Raw genomic sequence first — 25,576 nt, 5'->3', positions numbered from 1 at the left:
ATGAAATCTCCAATCAAATATACAGGAAGCAAAATAATGATAAGCTGCTTGTCCCATTGGAGTGTAACTCAGTCGTTGTCCTCCGATATAGTAGTTACCCGTATGCGCACAGACCTCTAAACGCGCTACATATAGGTGGAGGGCGCTAAGGATATCAGCAGGTGGATGGCCCGCAGATAACCGGTGCGGTTGGAAGTTGCACTTTTGGTGTTGCTAAGCTCATGGTGCAATGCTAAGTTTATCGCCAGATACATACGGATCTTCTTCAATACCATCTGTCATAAGACCTAGGAGCTATCAAGGGAGCCAAGCATCCCCCAATTGTCGGATCAAGCTCTGGTTCGAAGTTCAAAGTCTGCGATCGATCAGCTCCAGCTTCGACCGCATCTAAACTAAGCAATCATCATGGCCGCACGCGCATCTTCCAGAGTATCCATCGCATGGTCGGGAGCAGAACCTATAGAAGATACAGATACGCTCGTCCTTACTATCGATGGGTATTCATTGGATCTGAGAGTGTTCAACTCGGGCCCTGATGAGGGGAAGATCGATTGGTCCACTGTCGCGCACGTAGGTGAGGTAGAAGGATCCACCAAGGGTATGTAGTTATCATATCCGTCTTGTCCTTGGCTGTCAGAATACAACAAGGGGAAATGCTGATTCGCGATGTGATATATACCTTGTAGAGAATCCAATTCTCAAATGGGATCACATCATCGATTCTCGTCCACCTACCGATATGCCCGATCAAGGTAAATTCGAGACTCTCCCCAATGGAGATGTGATAGAAATTGGTATAATGCACAATCCCAAAACCAACCTGTATGAGGACTACGTGGAGACATGGCGTAGGATGAAATTGCCCGCTGCAGCACCTTATATCGTTCTAGCGTCGGGAGATGGAGGAACACAAGCGTATTTAGGTAGAGTAGGTGAACACGCTTTGGGATTGGCAAAGTCGACAGATGGAGAATATTACGCTTGGAGAGATACAATGGAAGATGGCAAGTGGAAGAGGATTTATCAATTCGGAGAGGACATCAAGAGTCTGTTGCCTGATTTACCGACTCACATACCGGAAGATTGGTCAAAAGACGATAATGTGACTTTGGAAGGTGATAGTAAATGGGTTGTAAAAACTATAGGTAAATTGTAGAGTGATGAATTCACTTTCATAACACGTCCATGTATAATGTACATATCATACAACATATATTTCCCAATCATTCTCTTCCAGTACGTCAAGCCAATCTACAAATACCTTCCCATCTGCATTTTTCTTCCATAACTCATGTACGATCTTACGGGATCTTTCAACATTTCGAAAACCAAATTCCGCGCTGTCATTTTGAAGTCAGGTTCGATGTCATTGCTGACCACTACCATTTGCAACTCACTAGATATCGTCATATATCCTATCACTCCTATCTCTATCATCCATCTCCTCAGCTTCTTGTCCACCGGGTATCGCACATAGCGCAGCTTGGAATATCACCCAATGTGCAGAGCATAATCCAGGTAGGCGCTCATCCAACATCGCTTCCAGCAATGAAAGACATTGTCGCACCAGTAAGCGAATATGTAGCGAGCTGGGTGGTTCACAAAGTACGAAACATCTCAGCTGCAGCAGACAAGCTGTACGGAACGCTTCGTGCAAATATCGATGAGCTTGTATATGTGGTTTGGCTGTTCACCAGAATCGATTTAGCGGTCATTTCGTATGGACGATATGGGAATATTCCGAACATACATATCACTAAAGCATCAAGCCTGATCTTCTCCTCATTTAATTCCGCTTCAATCTGCAAAGCCGGTTTTACAACGTCCAGGAGGTGTTCATCGCTCCACCCTTTATGCCTTCTTGATCGTCTCAAACGTATGAGTTCTGCCAGTCGATGCATTCTTGAGAACAGAGGTAAACTGACTCCAGTGAGTGTATGAAGGGTATCTAGACCAGCACGACTGTATTTCTGCGCGATGGATTTGGGTATCATCGGTGCTTGAGTAAAGATGAACGATCCCTAGAGGACAATCAGAATCGCTTAGTCCAGCGTGTTGCGATGAGGGTCGTCATACTCACAAGTACATCATGATAGAGTAAATTCTCGAAGCTGATGCCATTATAATCAGTATACAACTGGTAGTCATGACTTTAAATTGACTTACAAGGAAGTAAGCATCGAGTCAGGCTGCGAGTCAAGGTCTTCACTTGTGAAGACATACGGCACGAGCCGAGTGAGATGCTGGACTAGAGCATTGAAGCCCCATACATCCCCTCGGCATATCTGGAAGATATATCAGCATATGGTTCAACCGACATGGCAAACGAAAATGCAGCTATCCGACGCACCTTGAACTGCATTATCATCAATGCAGCAGCTAAAAGTGTCATTTTCTCCGTATCTTTATCGTGATGTTCTGCTCCATCAGCTGAGGAATTCTGAGCTTTCTCTTTCCCCCTCTTATCGAACAACTGGTTCATGCGGTTATCCAAATGGGTCGTAGCTTGTAGACTAAATTTCTCGCTGACTGCTTCATATTTCGCCAATCCTCTATTAACCATATGCCTTGCTGCCCAAGCTAAGATACTGAGATGTAAACTCTGCCCTGCAGGACCTCTGCCAGCAGTCATATTTGCCAATTTTGTAAATGATTCGAAAGCGCTAGGAGCGGATTCTCCGGTACATGAGACCAGCCTGGAGAGAGATTCGTGAAAATATGTCAATAAGTCAGTCTGGGAGTTTATCGGTGGGGTATCGCTGCCTCTGTATGATGGTGAGTGGGATGGTCGACGGGATGCAGTACGTGATTGTGCGGGACGAGGAGCCGATGGCCCGGCTTCAGCGTTATTCCCATTAGACGATATTAGTGTGGGATCAATCACTGGATCAGGATGCGATGGAGGAGTTTGTTGGAGTAAGACGCTGTTGAGTGAATCAAATGCGTTGAAAGTTTGAGTGGTAGGTACAGCGAGACAATCTGCAGCCCATAATTGTAATGTTGCCTGTCACAGATCCGTGATGTTAAATAATTCTCGATACCAACACCTTATGTGTGTGAATTACTCACCTCATCCAGATTACCACCTCCAGACAACCAGTCTAGCAGACTTGTATCCCCAGATTCCATATGATCATTATTGGATAGCTGATGATTACCGATCGTATTACTCAGAATGTTCGTACCATTGACAGAATTGACGTTTCCCGATGTAGCCGTATTCTGATTCCCATCGATAGTCCCGAATATGCCAACGAAGTCGTCCATGGTGTTTGTTGCTGGGATAGATGATAGAGCATCGTTGGGTGGCACCATGAATGGCAAGCGTGACTCGGGAGGTTGGGCAAAGGGAAGCGTTGTTGCAGCTGCTATGGTCGGTGGAGGATTTACGATAGATGGGGAAGGAGAAGGTACAGATGATTGCTGAGATCGTCGTCTTGCAGGACGAGCTGGCTCTTCCGGAGGCCAATTGCAATCCTACTTGTTGTAAGCATCTCATGTCATACATTATAAGTCATTCTAAGGGGATGAATGGACATACCAGTTGTAGTCGTGTACAAGCACCGCATGTGGGCTTCATCATGTCACACAGCTTCCTCCTCTTACGACATGTCAGGCAGCCTAGCTTACTCCTAGTCACCTTCCTTCTTTTTCTACCTGGACTCAGCGGGGTGTCATGGGATGGCTTCGAGCTCCCCGCCGGACTAACCGGAGGATTGCCGGTAGTTCGAGACGAAGAAGCTCTTGGAGAGTGTCGGATCATCATCGAGCTAGAATCGGGTGTAGGCGGTACCCCAGATGAGGGAGACATGATGACACTGGTCAGTCTCGAATGGACAAGATGTTGATGCTTGCTGGTTGGTCTGTTAATGTTCGGGTAGAAGAAGACGAAACATGGTCTCTGAAATTGGAATATGAGTAAACACGGAGCATTAAGCGTAAGCGCCCCTGCCTGACAATGGTAATGGGATTACAAACTTGATTACGAATGATGAGCTGGATTTGGTCCCGTTTTTCACACCGCTTTCTACAATGATTACAGAAGTCATTACATTTCGCATCCGCATTCCATCATACATGGTGGCCAATGGTTGTCTTTTTTGCGTGACTTCCTTAGACATATACACATCCTATCGATTGACTTTCTAGCTTACTTCCTACATATCCAAGATCTTGCCTTTGCTCTGACACGATACAGATGTAAAACTAGTATAAATATACAAACTCGTTGTTCTTGAAGTCCGTCATATCCTTCAAAGCTATTCGATCCAACATCTGATCAGCTATAACCCTACAAGGAGCGATCCGAGTCTGCGTTCACTTACCATTCTCACCGACACCACCTTCGTTACCATATGCCTCGTACTTGGTAAGCATACTTGTATCCTTGATCTTGGCTGGTTTACCAACAGCTACTCTTTGTCTTTCTCGTTGTTTGTTTAGGAGGAAGATCAATCCCATACAGAGTCCGATCAGACCTAACATCGCCGCGAAAACACCCAGAGTAGCTCGAAGACCTGGAAGATATCTTGGCTTGTCTCTCGAGTTGAACAGAAGAGGACCTAAAATATAATCGCAATTGTGTGAGCGACACATCCTGACTGGTCGGCAATCTGGGCTGGGTCCATGACTCACCTATGATACTACCAGTAGCGTTGAAGGCATTGTACGCAGCAAGGATTGCACTCTTCTTAGTTTGACCGGCTGTATTGGCTACCATCCAACTGACGATAATTGGATTCCCACCAAAGAGGAAAGCCATCAGGTAATAACCTGCCAAGGAAACTTTCTGATTGACCACGGATTGTCGATTGGCATGGTATAACATTGCTAACCCGACCAACACAGGTGCCATAAAAGCCGCGAGGACTGGGCCCTTAAGCTTGAACTTCTGAGTAGCGTAAGAAGCGGCCATGATAGTCAAGAACTGGAGGGCACCGAAAGGCATATTGAGAAGTGCGGTAATCTAGGCAAGATATCGGAACAAACAGTTAGCCCGGCGAATTGGAACTAGACTGGATGCGGTGATGCGGTTAGCACTCACGAACTTGTCATATCCCATATTCTTGATTAGGGTGGGTCCGAAACTTGTAGTCACCGTCGCACCGAAATTCAGACAGAGAGCCAAACCACCGAAGAGATAAGTTTTGGGATCATAGGCCAATTCCCAGATATGGGCCCATTTGAATTCATTCGTACCAGTACCAGTCTGGTTGGCTCTCAATCTTTCGATCGCTTTGGTTTTATCTTCAGGAGACAAGAATCTCGCATGGGCAATATCGGAATCGATCCTCCAGTAGACTATGGGTGCAGTTAAGACTGTGATACTTCCAACCACGATAAAGATCAATTGCCATGAAGCGATCTTATCAGAGTTGATTTTACCCAATCCGAATGACATTAATGCTGCTACACATTGGGCGATACCGTTCGTAGAGTACCATGCTGCTACCCTGATAGGTTGTTCGGATCGTCGATACCATTGAGCTGTCATGATTGAGAACAAAGGTAGACAACCTGCTTCGAAGAGACCGAGAAGGAAACGAGTGGCAGCGAGACCACCGAAACTGAACCACAGCAGAACCGTCAGCACTGGCGAGAGAATACGGTGTACGAATACGGTGTACATGGTTGAACGTTGATGGATTGTGATCTGGGTAGAAGGGAGATGTTCGGGCTCACCTCGAAGAAGCCGCCATACATGCTTGTGCGGTACCCCACCCAAAGATAAAGCATGGCATCAAAATTCTGGCCGGAACTCTGACAATGAGATAGGTGGAGAAAGGTTGCCAAGCGAGTTGAGCAATGTTATTCATCGTTACCGCAACTGAATATTGGTTATCAACCAGATGGTTGTCCTCTGAGAGACCGAAAACGTTTCCGTACCCCATGCTATTCCGTTATAACAGTATGTCGTCAGCGAACGCTTGGTCGCAGAAGCAATCATGTATGAACGTGACCTACACAAGTTTATCAAGAATCTGTAATAGATAAACCCAAATCAAGATGGTCAAGATTTGTTTATCGGTCTTCCTTCGAATTCTATCGTTCTGTGAAGCACAAAAGCCAATGATTGCTTTGTCAGCTAAGTCTCATCAAAGATAGGAGCTTGTGACCACTTACATCCTCTTGTGTGACGATCACTCTCTCGTCCCCGATGATATCCAAAGCTGCATCACCATGTTGTTTGGTCTTTTGAGCCTCGAGCTCCTTGAGGTCTTGATCAACTTCCTCAACATGATCGAACGAGGCTTTCCTGTCTAAGTCTTTCTCAGCCATATTGATTCTGTAGCAACTTGATGACTTGGAACGGTAAGGGACTGATGATCTACCTCCATGGGGCCTTCAAGAGATCACCCTCGGGGTACATATATACCTTTGTTCTCAGATGGAGCATCCACATCCATCCATCGGCAAGTAAAGGTCAAGAGGGCTCGAGTACCATCCACATATCTATGTGGATAGGTCAGGTCACTATCCATAGCCGATTCTACATGGTATCCTTTGTCCGCAGATCTTGGCAAAGCCACAGTGAACGCGAGTATCAAAACTTGACATCGCATGGAGGAGCTTCATACACGCATGTTATGCTTCGAGCTTGATCGGCTGTAGTGATCCGGTAGAATGATGGGAAAATTCGATCAACAAAGCAGAAAGGGGTCTAAAAGTCTTGGCATGACAACAAAGTGGATAACTCGACATAGAAGAATGTTGTGATTGAAAGCTTGGCATGGTTATCTCATCATTCCAATCGGTATATCACGGCTGATATGCATATAGAGTGGCCTGGTAGAAGGGGCATGAAGGTGGATATTTCAAAGCAAGCTTCGACGTAAGTGTCTCCTCGTCGACACAGGTGGAAGGGCCATGATCATACAGCCAACGAGAGTGGCAGTACACTGGCGGCAATGGATCGACAAGTGGAGGTGCGAACTCTTTGCCTACAGTACATATAAGGATCTAAGATTGTTGAGTGGACGCATGACGAACATCACAAGAGAGCGGTAACAGGCTTGGGCAATCCACCCCTTCAGCCGTAGGCTGCCGACAGAATAGACATATGATTTGAAAATATGGCTTGAGAAATGGATAGCCTGCCCAGCCCACCGTGATTGCCTTAGGATGGTTCAGTGAAAAATGTGCTGTCAGACAGTGCATCTTACTGTTATTCATCATTGAGCATGAGTGTGAGCAATCCAGACTATTAGATACAAGAAAATTACGGTCCGACCAGAACCCCACAAATCCAAAAACCAAAAACCAAAAATCAATGAAGGGTATACCCAACAACGTTATATGTATTTCTATATACTAGCTACCAAACTGTCATCGTGAATGATATGAGCAGAACTCCAAATAAGTAAACAAGATCAAATATCACAAAGATCCTATATTCTGAAATAATAATAATATGTAAATTCAATCATCGTGATATATCGTATCCATTGTAGCAAGAGTGAGACTCATCATCTTATCCTCACATATCAAAACATTAAACCATCACTCCTGGTCCACCTGGTGATCCATAACTTTCGTCGTGACCCATTCCAGTACCAAGGTCACTTTCCTTTTCCTTTGGTTTAGTCTCTCCCGCTACCCTCTTTCTGGCCTCTTTGATCATCTCCACAATGGCTTTCTGGTGGATCGGTTTAGGTATGATACTGTCCGCCCCGGCAGATATATATTCTTCTTGATCTTCCCTTAGAGCATTACCTGTACATCCAACGATAAATACTGGACATCCTATGTCTCGAACTTCACGAGCTACTTCCACACCAGACATTAATGGCATCTGACTATCAATCGATTTCAAGCAGATTAGCATAGATTACTATACACATAAATGCAGAAAACAAAACTCACTTGTCCAAGAATATAACATCAAACCTAGGAGCATTAGGTTTCTGTTCAAAGGAATCTTTGATCATGTCGAATGCGATTTTGCCATTTTCAGCTGTTGATACTTGATGTCCTAATCTCGTTAACATCCTCGACATGAGCATTCTCGTCAACCTGTACATCAAATCATACACATCAGTCATACAATTACTGTCGAGTGAGAGAGCACAAGACAAAGACTCACTTATCATCATCAACTACCAAAACACAGAGTGGTAATTCCGGACTAGGTTCAGGCGGAGGTTGTATAGATACTTGTGGAGGAGCATTGATGATTGGTGGAGCTTGCAATTCCTGTCTAGTCCCATCTGACCATTCGGATGATCTCCTTTCTCCGGAAGAAGCAGATTGAGCAGAAGTGAAAGGGTCGGTAAACGTCGTATCGCTTTCAGGCATTCCCTCATCCTCTGGTGTGGGTGGGTCAACAGGTGGATAGGTGTGCATGATAATCTCTTCGGTAGGCACTATCACATCCAATGTCACATCAGCCATTCACCCAAATTTGAATTACATACATCACACTCACATTCACTCTTGTCCGGAGTTTGATTCTTGCCGTGAGCTTCAGGTAACAACGGTAAAGTAGATTCCGTTGTGCCTATCGCAGGTCTCTCGGTACCTGTACTGGCATCTTTGGTCATTTCAATCGATCCCAGCGGATGACCTAATGGACTAGGCGTAGGTCTGTGATAACTCTGTTGTCGACTTGCAGTAGGTACATGAGCGGAAGGACCAAATCCTCCATGTGGTCCGCTTCCTACCATAGGCGGTGAGAGCGTATTGGTCTTGCCTTTCGGTGGAGGCGGTAGAGAATATGGCAATTCAAACCAGAACATCGAACCTTTCCCGAATTCCGATTCGACACCCAATCGTCCATTGGAAAGTTTGACAATCTGTCTGACCAAAGCTAAACCCAATCCTGATCCTTTACCGCCTTGTCGTCGACCGATTTCAGTTTGGACATACGGCGAGAAGAGTCGATTGCTACAGTGATATGAGTATGCGTCAATCTCTTTTCGACGAGTTTACGATCATAGTAAAAAAGCCGATTCTCTATGAGACAGTATGAAAGAGACCTGTACTCACTCAATCACATCCTGTTTCCTCAACCCTACACCCGTATCATGAATCTCAACTCGAACCACGACCTTTTGAACTTTCTTCTTCTCTTCTTCCTTTTCTTTCTCGAAATCTCTACTTTGCCTTCTGATCTCTAAAGGCACAGATCCTTTCTCAATGTCTATCATTCCACCCGAAGAAGCCAATATCAACCTCTCGTTCCTCTCGTGATGTTCGATCTCCTGTTGTTTTTGCAAATTCATGGCCGCTTGTCTGAGCGGATCGTCAATCTCAGTAGCAGGTGTAGGTTCCATTCGCGGGTACAAAAGTTTAGTCACGATTCGGACAGATCCTTTATCTGTAAATTTGATACTGTTCGATACGAGATTACTACCACACCAAGAGAAAGTCAGAAATCAGTGAGATGTTACGTCAACCATATGTAGAGACTCACCTAGCAACCTGTCTCAAACGCATCTCATCACCCACAAAGACCCCACCTATCTTATCTATATCTTTGTCCAGTTCCACCTCCAGCTCTATACCTGCCATTTGAGCTTGCATACGATGAGAAAGCGCAACGAGTTGAATGGATTTATGAAACTCGAACGGTTTTCTAGCTTGAGCGAACTGACAATGAGAAAATCATCAGTACCATTTATTGTCTTACTACGTCTTGGATTGGGAAAACGGTTCGACTTACTTTTCCAGATTCCATTCGATTGAAAGATAGGACGTCATTCAATACTTTCTCCATCATAGTCAAACTGCCCATCAGACCATGCACCATCTCAGATTGATCTTCTGCCAATCCCTTGAATACATTTTCACCCTCGAGATTCTGTACAGCTAGAAGAGCAGTATTGAGTGGTACTCGAACTTCGTGAAAGACTAGAGATGAAAGATGATTAGCGATCCATATATAGGTTTATCAATAAGACTTATTGGCGATACGCACTATACGATACAAATCTTTTCTTAGAATCTGCCGCTCTACGTTCCATGACTTGAGCAGATTGCGTAGCCCTATACTGGATCTTCAGTTGTTGACGCAGAGCGAACATCTGTCGTTCTCTAAAGTATACAGGAATCGATCAGTGGTAGATTACAACCAGATCAAAAGGCAAACTTACCCCCTTTCTTTCAAGAAGCTCGCACAGATCAAGAAAGCGTGAAACAGAGCGACTGAAAATAGGAATGAGCATACGATGTTTGAAATTCAAATCGCATATATATATGAAAATATATAGTTACTCACAGAACACTATATTTCGGAAAAACAGCTTTGGACTATTTGTCTCCGACATAACTAAAGATCCAACCAGGATCAACCATATCGAAGCCCCGCAAATGGCTGTTATCCTATGTTCCCGCAGAGTCAATAGACCTAAGTTCAATCAAAAGGCAAAACCACATCAGTCAGTCAGTGATCCGACAATAACATAATGTTACATGATGCTCACCAAGTGTAGGTTGTCCAAAAGCGAATCCCAGTAAATTCAAGAAATTCCTTGTTCCGCAAGTATTGTTATCCGAGAAGAAACCACACAACCTCATTTCGATGATCAGGATGTAGGCGAACACCCAACAGGCTCCAAATATCCATGGTTGCCATATACGAGGGTGTCTCCTCGGGAAATCGAATATTACCAATACCGGTATAGGTAATGTTAATAGCTACAACCGATGATGAGAGTATCACAAGATCAGTTCAGCAGTCAATCCGAATGAGGAGGGATTGTCGCTTACCCCTGCTATGCTTATATATGCGACGTAGTTGTACGTTGACATGGGTGTCGGTAACAATCCAACGGTAAGGATCCAATTGATAAGGAAAAAAACGGATGATGCCATTGCACCTTGTTTTTGGGTGAACCAGGTCTACAAAAGAATAGATTGTTAGCATCTCTTCTTGATACGATAAATTGTGGCTTGTCTCCTTCCAACCGAGATTTCGTAACCCTGCTGAAACGCTCACAACCCTCCACCAATCTTCCCGATGACTCCCTCGTCTCATCAACGTATAAATCTGTTGTTAGAATAATCGACGTTACTCACCTCTTTCTGGAAAGATCTCTCTTTACTCGGTTCTGGGAATTCTGAATCCAAGAAATGTTTTACATTCGGCCAGAACCTTTCCGTCATCCAGACCACCGCCGTATTCCTTTTTACCCAATTCTCCGCTCTACTTCCTCTCCTGGTAGTCGAAGCAATATCACTCCTATCGTATCCCATCTGTCCTCCATTGGGTGTTGTGTCTCCGCCGTTCTCTCCATCTCCTTCATTCTTGGAATCTAATCCTCCATTATTCGTATTAGTTCCTGGAGTCTTGTTTGAAAAGCCAGAATCGGATTTCGCCATGGCAGGAGTGAAATGTTCAAAATTTGCATCTACCACTATATGTGATACAGGTTCGTTAGGTTTCGATGAAGACAAATCGTCATCATCGCCATATCTCGATGTTGATGCAGCTTGACTACTTCTTGCTCTAAACCTTAGTCCTCCTCCTCCTCGGGAAGCAGAACTATTACCCATTCGACGTTTATGTTTACCTTCCATACCTGCTTTGGGATTTAACAATTCCAAAGGTAAATGACTACTTCCGCCTCCATGAACAGACTCATTGTAATAATAATTATCCGTCGTGTTTCTAAAGCTTGATCCACCTATTGCCGATTCGGATGTGGTCGAAGGATGTGAAGGAGGTGTAAGGTGCGTTTTGACACTTTGCCAAAATTGCGAAAATCCAGATGGCTTAAATCGAGTTTTGGGACTTTTGTGCATGTTGCTGTTGTTGGGTTGGCGGGAAGTGCTGTTGTGTAGAGCTGATTGTCGTGAGGGACCGGCGGGATAGGGATCGGAGAGGGTGTCTGCTCGACGTAGATCCGTTGCTGAGTCGACTGGCATGGGGGAAGTCGTTTATTATGAAGAACCGAGTCGAAGAGGGGTTGTGGTAGATGATGTATCGTAGGATATGATTGAACGTCCCAGGTCTTGCGCTGGAATTCCGATGGAGTTGTACTAGGAATGTATGTCTTGAGAGGGTATGCAACACGTTTTGCTAGATGTATAATCGCATGACCAATCCAGTCCGTATCTAAATCGAGATCCAATCTTGCTGTTTGCTATTATTTCATCGACATACACGTAAAAGTCGGAGCGAATCGTGAGATGTACTCGAATGCTCGTGAACTGCGAGATGGTGGTAGTGGTGCCTCTTCGTTGATGATGTCGATTGACGTTGACGTCAAGCTTGAAGATCGTTTGGTTATGTGAGCGATGGATAAAAGACGCTAAAAAGATGGTCTAAAAGATGGAAGATGAACAAGTGCTGTAGTGACTGGGAGTGTTTGTACGTTATGTGATTTCCCTGTTTTCTGGTATATATGTTTGGTGAAGTGATGTGCGTCTCTTACGAGGTTTCTATTTTTTTCACTGGTGGGGGGCTCAGAGATTGACGTGAGTGGGATCTTTGCTATAAATGTTCGGTCGGGTATCGAGAAAAGAACGAATAAGTGGACGCTGATAATCCGTTTTTCTTTCCTTCTATTATAGGATCGTATGGATTGATGGATCAAACAGGATGGGAAGTACGATACAAATGAGAAAAGAGAATCTGCTGCAATTCGATAGATGTGAACGGAATTCCGAAAGTGAAAGTGAAAATTATCGTTGTCAAGATAGAATCTATATACACGACCTTTGACTGTATGATAGATAGCACTGAGCAAAAGTCGAGGCTCGTTCTTTCTATGCTTAGCCTAGGTACTCTGATACATCCATGCAGCCTGGTTGTTGCCCTCTCTTTCCTTCCTCTCACATCTGACTTATGTATCTCCATCTCCCGACCTGACGCGGTGGCCGCTTCCCTTTGCCTCGTTTTGCGTTGTTTACCCTTTTTTCCCGTTCTGCAGCTCTGTGTAAGGGGGAAAGAAAACCTTTTTACTTTGCAAGGCACATCTCGGCTCACCCTTGAACAGAAGAACACTTCGACTCTCTGGAATCGATACCCTGACCACGTTGTACCTAGAATAGTAACGCAAAGCAGCTGGTGACGGAGGTGGCATATCCTATCATCCTCCATCATCATCATCATCATCATCAAAATACATATGAAACGCTCATGGACATAGTTGATGGTCCGAGTAGCAGGCTGATACGGGTAGAGGATCCGTTTCCAAGGCAGTAACTTGAATAGAAAAGGGCTCTCAACCAGATAACGGGCGCCTCAGTAAGTACCACATACTCGATTGACCGTTACCTGCGCCTGCAGGGCTTGGATGAAGATGGCCTTTTGCCTCCGATCCTTGAGTTTTGTTATGGTGAGGGAATGAGGACGTGATCATAACCATTTTGGAGGCGTCGTTTCCCTGCACGCAATCTATCACGGGTTAACATACACCCTCGAAGCACTTTTCGAAACATACAGCGCTGTTGAATGCATCGGCATATATAAATGTACGAGTACATGTGTGCTGATATCGATGGTTATGACGTAGTTACGTACACTCATCCGTCGATCACTCATCAACTGTGTTCACTGGAATTTCATCCGCATTTCTCATAACTATCAATCATCATCAGCACAGATAGAATACGATACAGTCAAGCATATAATATACATCTAGATCCCATAGAGTGGTATCACAATATCAATAGAAGCAATCTGTCACATCCCTATTGTCAGCCCTGCTCGGCTTGGAGGGAGATATAATTGAATAAGGATCATCAAGTGGAAGAATGCCGACACGAATACCCAAATTTACACATCTCACTTCAGTCAAATCTGTACAAGCTCGTATACCAATCAGGACCCCAGCTATACTGGCATCTCAACCAACAAGTTCAACATCACTCTACCCAATCTCCCAGAGAAACTCATTCAGACCTGTACAGCTCCGACAGATACATACTACTCTTCCATCCACATATTCAAGCAAGGATACTCCCCCTAGATCCAATCCCCAAAATCCCAAATCCAACAACAGTCATGCTCCGATAGAAGGAGCTACCGACCTCTCTCACGCACACTTCATATCCTCCGCGTCACCTTCATCAGATTTCAATCCCTCTCAAACACCCACAGCAGGTCAAGATCCAACATCGTCTACCACCGAGGATGTTAATCTGAACTTATCTTCAACCTCTTCTCCTCCGGCTCCCACAAATGGACAAGAACTGAAAGAATGGCAAGGTAAATTATCGCCTACTTCCTCACACCTATTCAAACTTCTAATCCCCCTTCCAACCACCTCGGGTCCTAGACAGACGGCATTCTTAATACATCCTTCACAACCACTCTCTCACCTCAGTCGACTGATTATCGGATCGTTACCTGGAAAATATGTAAATTCCGAAATTACCTATTTGTCAGTAACGGGGGAAGCTAAGGATTTAGATAGTCATTTAAGAAATGCAGCTTCGGAAGAACAGAGAGAAAGACAGGACGGTGGACCATATTTGGATCAAAGGCAGAGTGATGGAGATAAATTCCAAGAAGTATCTTGGTCACAATCGACGGATCTAAGTGATTTCATCAAACAATCGTGTCTGAATGAGAAATTCAAAATTGTCATTTCACCTGCTACCTCACACTCATTCAACGAATCGAACAATCCCGTAGAAAGGGAATCAAAAGAAGAAGGACAAGGACAGGGCGAATTGGTATTGGAAGTGATCATTCCTTCTTTCTCTAGTCGAACACATTATATACGAAGAAGGTTATTAAGTTTGACAAAAGAATTGGATAGGATGACTAAACAGAAGAAAGAGTAAGTTGTTTGACTGCTAGAAGAGTACACTAAGACCGGCAACACAAAGGTGGCTATGGATAGCTAATCCTTGTGATGTGCAGTATCGATTATAAAGCTCATAAGGGTGCTCAGAGATTGGCAGTAGCTGCTTTAGGAGGTGGAGTGGTATATTGGGCAGCGGTTATACGGTGGAGTGAGTGATAGCTTCCATCCACCAAACGATAGTTTCCCCTTACCTATTGAGTGTATCTTCAATTACTGATTGATTGTTCTTCTATCAGCCTTTTTCACTGATGCAGGATGGGATTTAATGGAGCCTGTAACTTGGGCGACCGGTTTTGCAGCTCTTTTGGGCTCAGCGGCGTTCTTGATGTGAGTACGATCCGTCACTCTCCCCACGTTAGTGTCAATTTACTGACTTTACTACTTCTTCTCTCTAAAGTTATCATAATAGGGAGGTATCATATTCATCCTTATTGGATCTTTCGATAACAGCCAGACAGAGGAAGTTGTACGATCAAGCAGGCCTGGATATAGACAAGTGGACAGAGATGGGTAAGTCACTTGACGCAAATGTTACGATCTTTGCATGAAGTGTTCGTGCTAACATGAAATGACGGATACATCCAGTTTCGGAAGCCAAGACACTTCGAAGGGAGATCACACGTATAGCCTCAGATTACGATATCGAATGGAAAGGTGAACTGGAATCTGAAAATGTGAATAAGACGGAAAAAGCCACCAAGACAATAAGAGACAAGAGAGAAAAGGCATCAAACGACAGTCCCACTTCGACGACCACCTCTACGGAGAATGAACAGACCGAAGAGGAAGAGGAGAAGCAGGAAAAGATAGATATAGATGCTACTATCCAGGAAGCATCCGAGTTGGCCGAACAATCAGAAGAGAAAAGAAGTAAAGAACAATCTGCTCAGAGAAAAGGTAAAGTCATTGATACGCCGGAGAACAAAAAGGATAGAGGGACAAATGCGAGAAAAGGTGGAGAGGGAAAGAGTGATAGTGAGATTGTAGGTGAGAAAAAAGCGAAGCAGGTTATTGATGGATAAAGAAGGGGACATGAAGGACATATTGAGATGTACCAGGAGGACATTATTGTTTCTTTAATAACGGCTAGAGAAAGTAGTGTTACTTACAGTAGTGGTAAAGGAAAAACACGGGAAAACGACATTTATGAGTTTTAATACTGTTTACGGATACACGATGGATAGCGAATAGAAAAGAAAGTAGAAAGATGATTATGTATTATAGTGTGCATATCATGCATGATGATAATGACTCCTATACTGTAAAATGATCATGTCTGCAATTTGCATTATTACAGAACCTTTATCGGTCAGTGGATATCGACTAATCTATAAACTGCTATATTATCTTATAACCTGTCTACAGTATCTACTTTTCACTCATCTCCTACTTTGTGCTCTACCCTAGCATCCAATTCATGCTCACTTCCATCCTAATACTTATTTTCCAAATCTTCCAAATCCTTCAATATCCCCGTCGACCTCTTAGCATCCAAAAACAGATCATTCAACTCTTCAATATCTTCCATACTGACCCCTCCGCCGGTTGCCCCAGTCTTCGTTTTATTGAGGATATTCGAAGGAGTGAGTAACTGCAGGACGAACCTCAATGAAGTCTTTTCACCCTGTTCCGCCAATTTATCTAACGCCTCTCCTGTAATTTGAATATTCTCAATCTTACATCTCATCTCCAATATCCTTTTAATTTCCTCTTTCTTATATAACGAAGTCTTCACTATCATACATCTATCCAGTAAATCGATAGGTATACCATGAGGTGATCTAATTCCTTCACTTGATGATCCTAATATTCCATCATATTCTGTTCCTCGGATTGTACATATACCTCTATTCGAAGCTAGGACGACGTAAGGGGAAAGGGGCGATTCGAGTGCTCGGTTCAAGTAGGTGAAACATTCCATGTCGAGCATGTGGACCTGCACAGTGAAAAGATCAACAAGATTAGTCGGTGTGATCACCAAGTTAGACTAAAGACAGGACAGGTTACAATAGAATGAAGGGTAAACTCTGAAACTCACTTCATCGATGAACAACACACCAGGAACCAGCTCTGCCACCCCCTGTTCGATATACTTATCAACCACTTTATTGATTTCCTTCCTCAACTTATCTGTCACTTCTGTTCTTCCTCCTTTGACCAACTGACCCATGACAGACATGATATCCTGACCTCCTTGAGGTTTCGCATTTGCCATATCCAAATCATTCAACGTAACATCCTGTACCAATTCTTTCCTCTTGTGTACATCACCTTTCGGTAAGGGAACATACTCCTCGGCTTCCAAATCGTATTCTGACGCGTACGCATCTGATCGACCAACACGCTTGACAGCACCTGTATTGGCTTCTATGTAAATTACATCTCCGATAACGACTCTTTCTTTCTGTATAGCTTCGTAGACTGATGGATCCAGTCGAAGTTGTTTGGTCCCCTTGACTGTCTTGAGACCGACAATAACGTGTGAGATGGTTTTGCCATAGCCTGATAGGGGGTTTTCAGCCTCGGATGGGGTGAGCTCGGTCACCTCTCCTTCGTACACTTCTTTGGTCTCTTTGATTCGAAGGCCTGGAGGACACGGAGATGACGTTAGCTTGACTTTGTCTGGAAAATGGGATGCAGGATAATCCCATCTGCCGGAATGACCCACCTATAGCACGTCTGAAACAACTGCCCAACACTTCCGTCTTCTTGACTTCTCCAGAATACACTTCTGATCCCACCATCGCGCAGAACGGTACTTTGGAGCCTAGTTCTTGACTGAGAGCGAGAGCGAGGGCGGTCTAGGGTTGTATTTTAGAAGTCAGCGTATGAACGTGTTTCTAATTGGTATCTTCTTCCACTCCTTCCTATACGCAACATATATTGTTCTGACTGTGGTCCTACTCTGGTGACTGATGATATCCAGAGAGCCCCAATAATCAGATAGAAGAGTGATCTTGTGTATGATTATAAAACATATCCAAACCTTCCAATCCCTTTACTCCTCATATCCCATACGGGTAGTCCCCAACTCACCTTACCAGTCCCCGGTGGTCCAACAAGTAACAAAGGTCTACCGGAATGTCTACCCAATTTCAACAAACTCAAATGTAATCCCAATGCTTCCCTCGCTAGATTCTGACCTATGAAACCCTGTGAGAAGTCCATGGCTGTCCCATCGTCGGCGAGACCCAACCCCTTGATATGACTGTGAGTTGCGATTCTTGATTCTCTCAGTGTCGATGGGGGTGGAGGTTGAGTGATGATCCCTCCTGGGTTTGGTTGAGGGGCTGAAGAGGAGGAAGAGGCGATTGCTGACATTGTGTCGGTGTTGATTGCCTATGTATGTATGAGTGGAAGGGTGAGGGAATGAGATGAAGACAGATGACAGAGAAAGGAATGCACAACAGAATGAACATTTAAGCAGGTTGTGTGGTTGTATGGATGTGAATCCGGGTCAGTCGAATATTTTCAGATGCCTATTTTTAATCAATTTATCCCAATTCCTATCAATTTCACTAGACCATCGCATTCCCCAACGATACTCTGATATATTGATATCAATCTACCACTCTCTCCTTTTGTCCTATACCACCAACTTATAATAATCAATACATTCATACTTATACATACATCTACCCAGAATCGAGAACACAGGACGAATCGAAGTTGACTTCAAGCTTCACCTTATTACCGATTCATATACTTTCACAATCACATCGTCCGACAAATTTACAACTACACCAAAATCGCAAACGAACAACGGAAAGGGTTAACCCGCACTTCCCTCATCTGCACGATCAAACGATAGCAACACCCATTAAAAGTTAAAACTACGATGCCCCGACTCCCTCGAGCCATCTTCCCACTCCTCCCTCGACCACCTCTCCCACTCTCCGGCCCAAAACCGAAATTCGCTTTAAATTCCACCCTCCGATTCAACCCTCTCTCATCCACTGAACCATTCCATTCTTCTTTCTCCTCGACATCATCTTCTCAGTACCAATCATCCCTCTCATACCTATTTGGTGATCATCCAACATCTTCACCTAGTCGAACGATGATTTCCAACCATTATTCTCCATTGTCCAGTCTGACCGCTCAACCATACCGAGCTCGAAGTGCCCTTGGTAGTTTGAGGTTCATAGCGATGGGTACTTTCTATCAACCTTCTCAGAGGAAAAGGAAAAACAAGCATGGTTTCCTATCTAGGTTGAGAGGTGGTCGGAATAATAGGAAGATTATTTTCAGGAGGTTGTTGAAAGGGAGAAAGAACATGTCGCATTAAGTAGGAAATATGGCAAATATCTGAGCAGAGGAAAGGGTGTGATGAAATGGTCGAGCGAGGTGATGGACGATCAAGGCAGGAAAGATGTCTATAAAGTGAAAAGAAAAGGAAAGAAAGTAGAAGGAGGAGTTAGGGGAAGAGTGAATATATGCGATTCAGAACCTGAGAAAACGATTGGTTTTTCATCACTTACTATAGATTAAATATAGATGCGTTTATCATGATACGTTTTTTCCCCATTATCTAACGATTTCCCTCCCATTATGGATATCCCAACTCAAATATATGACTATTCACTTCACATGCATTCATCTAACATATATAGCATATTGCACATGAACGACAGGAGAGACGAGATAATACAAGGTACACAAATTGGGGTATAAGTATATGTATATGTGTATATCAATGGGTTTTCAAGGTGAAGGGTATATATAAGGAGAGAAGGAATGATCCGATAATCTAAAAGTGTTATTATACAGGTTTTTGTGATATCACCTAGCTACTCCACTACCCAACCAATCTCTCGCACTCCCACTTGCGCCAAAGCTCCTAACTTCCTCTGGAGGAGGTCCAACCATCTTACCAATCAAATAAGGCAATTTACCATTTGGGCAAATATCCTTCAACAGACTGACATATCTAGCTAACTCAAGGTGCAGAGTAGGATAATACGTAGTAGAGGCTTTACGAAGGGTCTATAAAAGTAAGTCAATGATCAGTCATCGTAGTCTCGTCTCTATCGATATATAAGCGTTGAACGACGGATATAGATCACTCACCACCAATATCCTATCCATACCTGAGCTCATTAGATCTTCATGCAATTTCAACGCATCATCCTTACTTTCTATCGCTTGGAATTTACATAAAGCATTGAGTAATTTGAAATGTATCGTCTAAGCGTTATCGACTCAAAAGTCAGTACTCAGCCAATCTCAAATGATCAAGATCAGACAACCGATCCAAAATTAGATGAAAAAGTTATAAAATCCATCTCTGCGAAACGAACAAGTGAAATCGAAATCACTCACAACATAATTCATAGCTTCAAACTCTACTCCACCAGTCGCACCCCCAGGAGCAACCGGTTTCTCTACCAGGTTCTCATCGACTTCTGAGATATCCCATAAAGTATTAGAAGCGTGACACATGATCCTACAAAATACACAACACATGATCAGTTTTGGTAAGAACAAACATACACCGATGATAATTGTAAAGTGAAAGGGAAATTCAACTTACCAGAAATAATCTCTACATATATCACTCAACTCTCCTACCCAAGCTTTGAAAACTCTAGGTCTATGAGCCTTCGTCACGAATTCGTGCTGTTCTTTAGTCGGATCAGGTAAATCAGGTACCAAAAGTCCTTTCACTTCTTGCACTATATCCATCTCGGTTTTCTCATCAAACCTAATCGTACTGGTTTTAGGTCCATTTCTTGAAGAGGAGGAAGGAGGGAAAAGATCGAAAAGGAATAACCATAATTCAATGATTATTTGTCTGGAAGCTAAATCACCAGGTTTCTTCTCTGAGAATAACAAGTTGGATAATGATGGGAATGGTTGAGGAAAGTGAGATCTTAATGCCTTTTTACCAATCTACACGCAACGTAACGCGTCCGCGTTCGAATGAGCTATTAATTGTTAGAAGCCGGGAGGGAAAAGCTCACCTCTGAAGTTGAAAGTGCTTTGACGCATCTCAGTAATTCATATAACATCTGATCATCATGTTGCTCTTCCCTACCACGCAAACCCAAACGGTTCATTCATCAGCTAAGGTCACTTCCAGAACGTCCACTACAGCTCACCTCCACTCAATATCCAAAAGATCTTTCAACCTATCTAAAATCAGATCATACCCTTTCATCTCTATGAATCTCCCAACCCAGGTCGTATTCTCGTGTCTAAGCAGCATTCTCAATTTCTTGGCTTTTCCTACATCCATGTTAAGGTCCGTCCCCTTATGAGCATTCAACCAACTAATGAAGGAATCGGGTTGTTCTCCCATAGAGATATTCAGACCTTTTCCAGATGATTTACCTAAGGAGGATGAATTGGAATTTGATGGACTGAACAACCCCGATAGAGGTCTATTTGAACCTGAACCGGACCCAGACGATGTGGAAGCTCGAGGTAAATCCATTGATTGTCCTCTTGAATTACTGCTATATCCAAGAGGAGGAGACATCATACCTCTGTTATTTCCTTCGTTATTCAGATTGGGCGAAGCTACAATCACGAATCCTTCTCCACCCACATCGTACGTCTTGCCTACCTGGGGTGATCCGCTGGGGGAAGAGACTTCTGCAGACGATTTGGTCTTGCGCAATAATGGTGTGGACATCCTTTTCTTCACCTTGGGCGTTGTAGGTGTTGGGGTGGGTAGACCCAAGGATGATAAGATTGCAGGATTGGAATTGAGAGTGGAAAGGAGGATAGAGGATTTGACGTCTGATGAGACTGTTGAGAATTTTTGTCTAACGGTAGCTGGAACTTGGAGCGAGTCCTACGAGGACAGACCGAATGAGTTATTCGAATCGAAGATAGACCAAGGTAGAGGTTACTGTACTTACGAGCAAATGATAAAATTGCATCTCCACATCAGATCTGGATTCCCTCGCACCCATACCCATATTGCTATCCATACTTCCTCTCGATACCGAGGTCTGATGCTGGCTTTGAGCTTGGTGTTCCTTCGGTGAAGGTAATTTATGATTCTGATGACCCCATGCAAGGTTCGCACTGGGATATCTAGGTGGACCCATACTGCCTGCACCAACGGGTTTGATGTTGGCTCTGTGAGTTTCTCTCAAAGAAGAATCAGTCGAGTCTGTTCGTTGGGCATGAGAGGTCCGAGGGAGGGGTCTACCCGATATAGAAGCATGATTTGATTTTTGCACTTGATGGGGACCGACAGGTGTTGGCTTTTGATGGGGGTTCGGCATAGATGATCGATGATGGCTCGTATGACCGGCTGCAGGAGATGAAGAAGTGGGATGGGGAGATGGGTTGGATGGACGTTGTGGTTGTGGGAATTGCTGCATGAGCTGTCTAGCCTGGTCCGCACGTACGGGCATACCTGGAGTGAGTATTGGAGGAGGTCTCGAGCCTGATGGGCGACGGACTTGAGGTCTATCTTGAGTGTGGACTGATGACATGATGATCAACTCATCTATCTCATGTGATCTGGTGAGGAATGTAAGAAGGTCGTTGGGATATCGACTTGAAAAAGTGAGACACCGCAACACTGCTAATGACGATGAGCAGGGTTGAGAGATGTCGAAGTTGAATGATATTCTAGATGGTAGAGGTGGCTTTCAACTTGTTGACACCCCCAAGCTGACCACGTGACACAACAACAAAAGGAAAAGCAGTCGCGCATACAACCAGTGGGCTGCCACAGAAGTGTAAATCGCCGTAATTCCGCCACGCATCTCCTCGTCCACTTGGCTCGTCGTTGATGAGCTGCCTATCTCGATAGGTACAGAGATTTCAACATCTACAACGCTCAAAGCTCTTCTTTAGATTGACTGAACTCATTCAGCATACCCTAGTTCATCTCCGCTGCCAAGATGTCGGCACTGAACTTGCCAAAACCCGTCAACACATACGCTGGGGAAGACGAACTCCGACAAATACCCAATGGGAGCGCTACAAATGGGAACGGTACACCCGCAGCTGAAGAGGACGAAGGTCAAGGAGGTATGGAGGAAGATCGACCATTAAGGGCAAGTGATAAGTTGAAGGTGGGAATTATCTATCCTCCTAGGGAGATCAGAAGTGAGTCGTCGCTCTAAAGTCTTCTATCCCAAACAACAACATATGCCATACCGTCATTCAAGCATATGTTAAAATGAATAGATCTGATACGTGATTTACTGTGTTTTTGCAGATATCGTCGATAAAACAGCAAATCACATATCTAAATCACCCACTCCCTTACTTTTAGAAGAGAAAATAAGAGAACATCAGAAGAGCGATCCTAAATTCGCTTTCTTGAACGATGCCGATCCGTATCATCAATATTATCGATACATGCTGGTGAAAGTTAAAGAGGACGCCGATGATGTTGCAGCGGGAATATCAACTTCGACACCTGTACCAGAAGAGAAGAAGGATAAGAAGGAAGATGTCATAAACGCTTATGAACCTAAACCTTGGGAGTTTTTGGTAGATTTACCTGGTGTGACAGCAATGGATCTGTAAGTTTCTCTTAGCGCTTCGAAAATCGAGGGGAGTCACTAATGCTTTGATATGTTCGTTTTTGTTGTAGGGATATCCTCCGACTGACCGCTCTATTCCATGCTCGTCGAGGTCGATCTTTCCTTTCTTCTCTTTCGGTCAAAGAAGGTCGAAATTACCAATTCGACTTCCTCCGACCCACTCACTCTTTATATGGATATTACAATCGCATGGTCGAATCTTACCAGAAAGTCATGCAACCTCCTCCAGGATTGATCGAAAACTTGGTAAAAGAAGCTAATGATCCTGAGATCAAGTGGAAGACATTGGAAGAAGCTCGTAATAGGGCAGAATGGGAGAAAGGAAGAAGGAAGAGGGAAGATATCAAAGCTAAAGAAGAAGAGGAAGAGGCAAAAGCATTTGCTGCTATAGATTGGCAAGATTTCGTCACGGTAGAAACTATCGAGTTCACGCAGAATGATGAACAGCTAGAATTGCCCCCTCCAACTTCGATAGATAAACTTAGGACCATGTCGATGGCCGAGAAAAGAATGGCAGCGATGGTCATGGAAGAGACTGGTGCTGGGCCAACGGCGGAAACGACCTTCCAGAATGGTCAGAATGCGGATGATGAGATGGAGATTGAGGAAGAAGAGGAAGATGAGGAAGAGGAAGAAGTTAGATTACAGCGTATCAAAGCTGAGCAGGAACAGGCTAGAGCGAGGGAGGTGCAGAGAGCTGCTATGGAGCAGAGAGGTTTGAAGATTAAGAAGGATTATGTACCGAAAGGTAAGCTGGCGTTTACATGCCTTTTGCACGCCACTGAAGATATAGTGATTTGAGAGCTGATAAAATCGTCTGACGCTCTGTAGGTATACAAAGAGGTGGGAACGTGGCTACAGCCAAATGTCCAAATTGTGGTCAATCGATCCCAGAGAACGAATTGTCAGAACATATGCGTATCGAATTATTGGATCCGAAATGGAAAGAACAGAAGAAGAACCTCGAGATGCGAAGAGCCCAAGCACAGCAGTTACAACATGGTAAGTAATCGGTCCAATTTCAGTGTACAAGTAGATACTGATGAATTTTTGATGTGGTAGGTGCCGACGTCGTTGCATCGCTCAAAAATCTGGCTCACGCAAGAACCGATCTGTTCGGAGACGACTTGGACGAAGCTCAGAGGAAACAGCGAGAAGAGGAAGAAAGGCAGAAGCGAAGGGAAAGAGAAAAGATCATTTGGGATGGTCATACGGCGTCTGCAGCAAAGACAACAGAAACTTTCCAAAGTTCATTCAATGTTGAAGATCAGATTAAGAAATTGCATAGTAGAATTGGTTTGACGTGAGTTACGTTTCACCTATTTCAGGGATATCCAGCTGACGTGATGAGATTATCATCTGTAACAGCGAAGCACCGGCCAACGCAGCTGGACCACAGATCGGACCCGGTACGCCCGGTGCACCTCAGGCTATCCCACCACCTCTCGCAGCGGGATTACAGACTCCTGGCGGAGGTACTGCGTACTCTGGAGCTACCATCTCCGCTGCACCTACTGGACCGTCCACCAAAGAATACATATCCGCTCCTTATGATCCCTCTTTCGCGCCTTCCCCTCAACCTCCTTCTGCGCCTTCTATCCACCCTTCAAGGATGGCAGCTATCAATGCTGCTTCCGCGTCCTCTGGTGGATCGTCACCCCTGGCAGGCCAGGTCAGACCATATGAGGATGATGGCTCCGCTGAGAAACCCGTCTTCAAGAGGCCGAAGATTGAGAAATTACCTTATGGCCAGCTGTACACTGTGAGTATACACCACGACAAAGAAATATCATCTTCATCCGGACTTTTTCCAACGCACCTATGTGTCTGTCATTGGATACTGATTCTGAATGATACTACAGGAAACCGACTGGACCAATCTTCATCCTGACCCAATAAACATTTCCGTCCAACTCCCCAACATGCCCGAAAAACCAGAATACAAATTGAATGGATCGATAATTACCATCACTGATCTACCCATAACAACGCTCTTCTCGACCATCAGAGAAAAGATCAAGAGGATTGTTGATGCTGATTTACCGATATCGAGAATGAGGTTGGACTACGGTACAAAGGTTATGAATAATGCTTCAACATTGGCGAGTGTGAATTTAGATGATGGAGATATGCTGAATTTGGTTTTGAAGAAGAAATAAAATTACCATTTATCAAATTGATGGGCAGTTGTGTTGTTTTACAGTGGAGTAGGAAGTTGATGTATTTGTATGCGATGTACGGTCAGATATAAAAATTATCCTTCATGACTTCTTTTATGAATCAAGCTGTTGATCTAAAAAGTGA

General features: G+C 44.1%; 9 protein-coding genes across 9 annotated transcripts; 4 read left to right on the top strand and 5 right to left on the bottom strand.

The window, feature by feature from the left end:
• Positions 1-405: 405 nt before the first annotated feature.
• L199_006148 (uncharacterized protein) lies at positions 406-1,156 on the top strand (the record flags this gene model as incomplete). The annotated part of the gene is made up of 2 exons (XM_064891849.1): positions 406-598; positions 687-1,156. The coding sequence occupies 2 exons, from the start codon at positions 406-408 to the stop codon at positions 1,154-1,156; spliced, it is 663 nt and encodes a 220-aa protein (XP_064747921.1).
• Positions 1,157-1,201: 45 nt separating this feature from the next.
• On the bottom strand, positions 1,202-3,811 carry L199_006147 (uncharacterized protein; the record flags this gene model as incomplete). Its single annotated transcript, XM_064891848.1, has 8 exons — positions 1,202-1,340; positions 1,398-1,686; positions 1,751-2,021; positions 2,081-2,111; positions 2,167-2,285; positions 2,351-3,004; positions 3,070-3,477; positions 3,542-3,811. The coding sequence occupies 8 exons, from the start codon at positions 3,809-3,811 to the stop codon at positions 1,202-1,204; spliced, it is 2,181 nt and encodes a 726-aa protein (XP_064747920.1).
• A 395-nt stretch (positions 3,812-4,206) lies between these two features.
• On the bottom strand, positions 4,207-6,279 carry L199_006146 (uncharacterized protein; the record flags this gene model as incomplete). Its single annotated transcript, XM_064891847.1, has 7 exons — positions 4,207-4,259; positions 4,326-4,562; positions 4,636-4,966; positions 5,045-5,567; positions 5,683-5,892; positions 5,965-6,050; positions 6,124-6,279. The coding sequence occupies 7 exons, from the start codon at positions 6,277-6,279 to the stop codon at positions 4,207-4,209; spliced, it is 1,596 nt and encodes a 531-aa protein (XP_064747919.1).
• Positions 6,280-7,492: 1,213 nt separating this feature from the next.
• L199_006145 (uncharacterized protein) lies at positions 7,493-11,865 on the bottom strand (the record flags this gene model as incomplete). The annotated part of the gene is made up of 13 exons (XM_064891846.1): positions 7,493-7,796; positions 7,864-8,013; positions 8,084-8,363; positions 8,426-8,883; positions 8,986-9,348; positions 9,413-9,588; positions 9,662-9,849; positions 9,917-10,032; positions 10,092-10,143; positions 10,217-10,345; positions 10,422-10,635; positions 10,708-10,839; positions 11,017-11,865. 13 exons carry the CDS (start codon positions 11,863-11,865, stop codon positions 7,493-7,495), a joined length of 3,411 nt encoding a protein of 1,136 aa, XP_064747918.1.
• Positions 11,866-13,698: 1,833 nt separating this feature from the next.
• Positions 13,699-15,778, top strand: L199_006144 (uncharacterized protein; the record flags this gene model as incomplete). Its single annotated transcript, XM_064891845.1, has 5 exons — positions 13,699-14,729; positions 14,813-14,904; positions 14,993-15,083; positions 15,154-15,266; positions 15,342-15,778. The coding sequence occupies 5 exons, from the start codon at positions 13,699-13,701 to the stop codon at positions 15,776-15,778; spliced, it is 1,764 nt and encodes a 587-aa protein (XP_064747917.1).
• A 410-nt stretch (positions 15,779-16,188) lies between these two features.
• L199_006143 (RuvB-like helicase 1) lies at positions 16,189-18,077 on the bottom strand (the record flags this gene model as incomplete). Its single annotated transcript, XM_064891844.1, has 4 exons — positions 16,189-16,692; positions 16,795-17,342; positions 17,425-17,557; positions 17,793-18,077. 4 exons carry the CDS (start codon positions 18,075-18,077, stop codon positions 16,189-16,191), a joined length of 1,470 nt encoding a protein of 489 aa, XP_064747916.1.
• A 517-nt stretch (positions 18,078-18,594) lies between these two features.
• On the top strand, positions 18,595-19,044 carry L199_006142 (uncharacterized protein; the record flags this gene model as incomplete). Its single annotated transcript, XM_064891843.1, has 1 exon — positions 18,595-19,044. One exon carries the CDS (start codon positions 18,595-18,597, stop codon positions 19,042-19,044), a length of 450 nt encoding a protein of 149 aa, XP_064747915.1.
• A 494-nt stretch (positions 19,045-19,538) lies between these two features.
• Positions 19,539-22,207, bottom strand: L199_006141 (uncharacterized protein; the record flags this gene model as incomplete). The annotated part of the gene is made up of 7 exons (XM_064891842.1): positions 19,539-19,742; positions 19,827-19,943; positions 20,079-20,202; positions 20,290-20,648; positions 20,720-20,789; positions 20,858-21,555; positions 21,623-22,207. 7 exons carry the CDS (start codon positions 22,205-22,207, stop codon positions 19,539-19,541), a joined length of 2,157 nt encoding a protein of 718 aa, XP_064747914.1.
• A 414-nt stretch (positions 22,208-22,621) lies between these two features.
• L199_006140 (uncharacterized protein) lies at positions 22,622-25,431 on the top strand (the record flags this gene model as incomplete). Its single annotated transcript, XM_064891841.1, has 7 exons — positions 22,622-22,829; positions 22,942-23,251; positions 23,323-24,020; positions 24,104-24,274; positions 24,335-24,575; positions 24,641-25,034; positions 25,135-25,431. 7 exons carry the CDS (start codon positions 22,622-22,624, stop codon positions 25,429-25,431), a joined length of 2,319 nt encoding a protein of 772 aa, XP_064747913.1.
• Between the last annotated feature and the right edge of the window lie 145 nt (positions 25,432-25,576).

Source organism: Kwoniella botswanensis, chromosome 1 (assembly GCF_036426115.1).
Source record: "Kwoniella botswanensis chromosome 1, complete sequence".
Lineage (NCBI taxonomy): Eukaryota > Fungi > Basidiomycota > Tremellomycetes > Tremellales > Cryptococcaceae > Kwoniella > Kwoniella botswanensis.
Note: the sequence above shows the minus strand (reverse complement) of the source record. Positions and strands in the feature narration are given on the sequence as shown.